General features: G+C 34.9%; 1 protein-coding gene across 1 annotated transcript; it reads right to left on the reverse strand.

The window, feature by feature from the left end:
* Positions 1 to 240: 240 nt before the first annotated feature.
* Positions 241 to 750, reverse strand: LOC120158790. The gene has a single exon (XM_039169544.1). It carries the CDS (start codon positions 748 to 750, stop codon positions 241 to 243), a length of 510 nt encoding a protein of 169 aa, XP_039025475.1.
* Between the last annotated feature and the right edge of the window lie 603 nt (positions 751 to 1,353).

Below are 1,353 nucleotides of genomic sequence, written 5' to 3' on the forward strand. Positions count from 1 at the left end.
AATGTTGAAGCATTTTATGATAAATCAACGGTAACAAAAGTACAGTTTACCCTAATAATTTGAAAGGAAGAGGGAATGGAAAAATGGTTTTCTATAATCTACTGGCCAAGCCCAAAAGAAAAGGAGAAATGAATAAAATAATTTTAACAACTACAATTGGAAACTCCACGAGTGAAAAAAGAAAAGAAATAAGTGTTTATTTGATCAATTGAACCAAATAGTTTAAAGAAAGAATGTCCTTCAAAATGATTCCTGCCTTTGCAGCCTCATCTCTGCGTAGAAATTTTCAATGAATCTCTCAGCCCTCTCATCAACTGAATCATCATCATCTTCAAAATCTATTTCCCCTGCCAGGGGCGATTCCATAGGAGCAGCCACATCTTCTTCTCTCGCTTGAGCTTTCAAGCTACCAAAACACTTGCACCAAAACAGCACCGAGTAAAAATCATGGATGTTTCTGTTTTGGACCTCGTGTTGTTGGTTGCAGTAATGAACAAGAGGAGTAGTTGAAGGGGAGTCAAACTGATACCCTCCAAGGTAGCCATAGTTGTAATACTTGAGGAGCTTAAACCTCTTAAGCTTTATGGATTTCTTGAGAAAAACAAGCTTATGAATCATCATGGGTTTCTTCATTTTGGTACGTAGACAGTTGGACTTGGATACCAAGCTGTGGAGAATGGGCAGTCTCTGGAGGGACATTTGCATGGCTGTTCTTCTCAGCCACGGATGGGGGTTCGATGCATTGGACATTTTTTGTGATTGGTGTTAAATGGAGCTGGTTTTTATCGATGCAAAAGTATGGAGATCTGATGGGGGAAGCCATTGCCGAGCTGTAAAAAAGGGAATGGTCAGTTACCTTTTCTACTTATTATAACCAAGTATCCGTTGCATTTAGACCAAACACCTTTTTTCGTTTGCGTTTGAATTCCAAGAAAAAAGAAACATGGATTACTCATCATAACTGAGTAAAAGTGTACATATGAAAAAGTGTATCTTTTACGGGGAAAAGGTTGTTGGGACAAAATTACATCAACTCCAATGTAACTTGATATTCACAGAGCAAATGTCGGTTCATATCCAACCTGAGAAGACGTTTTATATGCGGCTTGTCTCATAGTTTTAATAGGGTAAAATATATAAATCATATTTTTTATTATAAGACTTTTTTATTATATTGAATATTTCAATTATGAAAAATTATAAATTCATCATTTAATTAATTGTAAGTTACAAATTTATCCATTTCATGAAGAAATAAACAACTACTTGAACTGAACCATTAACTTGTTAGGATTTGATAACATTAATTTTTATTACACCTACTTTGTATGTCAGATTTTGATTAAAAGAATA

This window comes from Hibiscus syriacus, unplaced genomic scaffold, assembly GCF_006381635.1.
Source record: "Hibiscus syriacus cultivar Baekdansim isolate YM2019G1 unplaced genomic scaffold, ASM638163v2 tig00111330_pilon, whole genome shotgun sequence".
Taxonomy (NCBI): Eukaryota; Viridiplantae; Streptophyta; class Magnoliopsida; order Malvales; family Malvaceae; genus Hibiscus; species Hibiscus syriacus.

Coding starts and splice junctions, on each gene's coding strand:
- LOC120158790 (XM_039169544.1), bottom strand. CDS start 750: ATGTCCAATGCATCGAACCCCCATCCGTGGCTGAGAAGAACAGCCATG.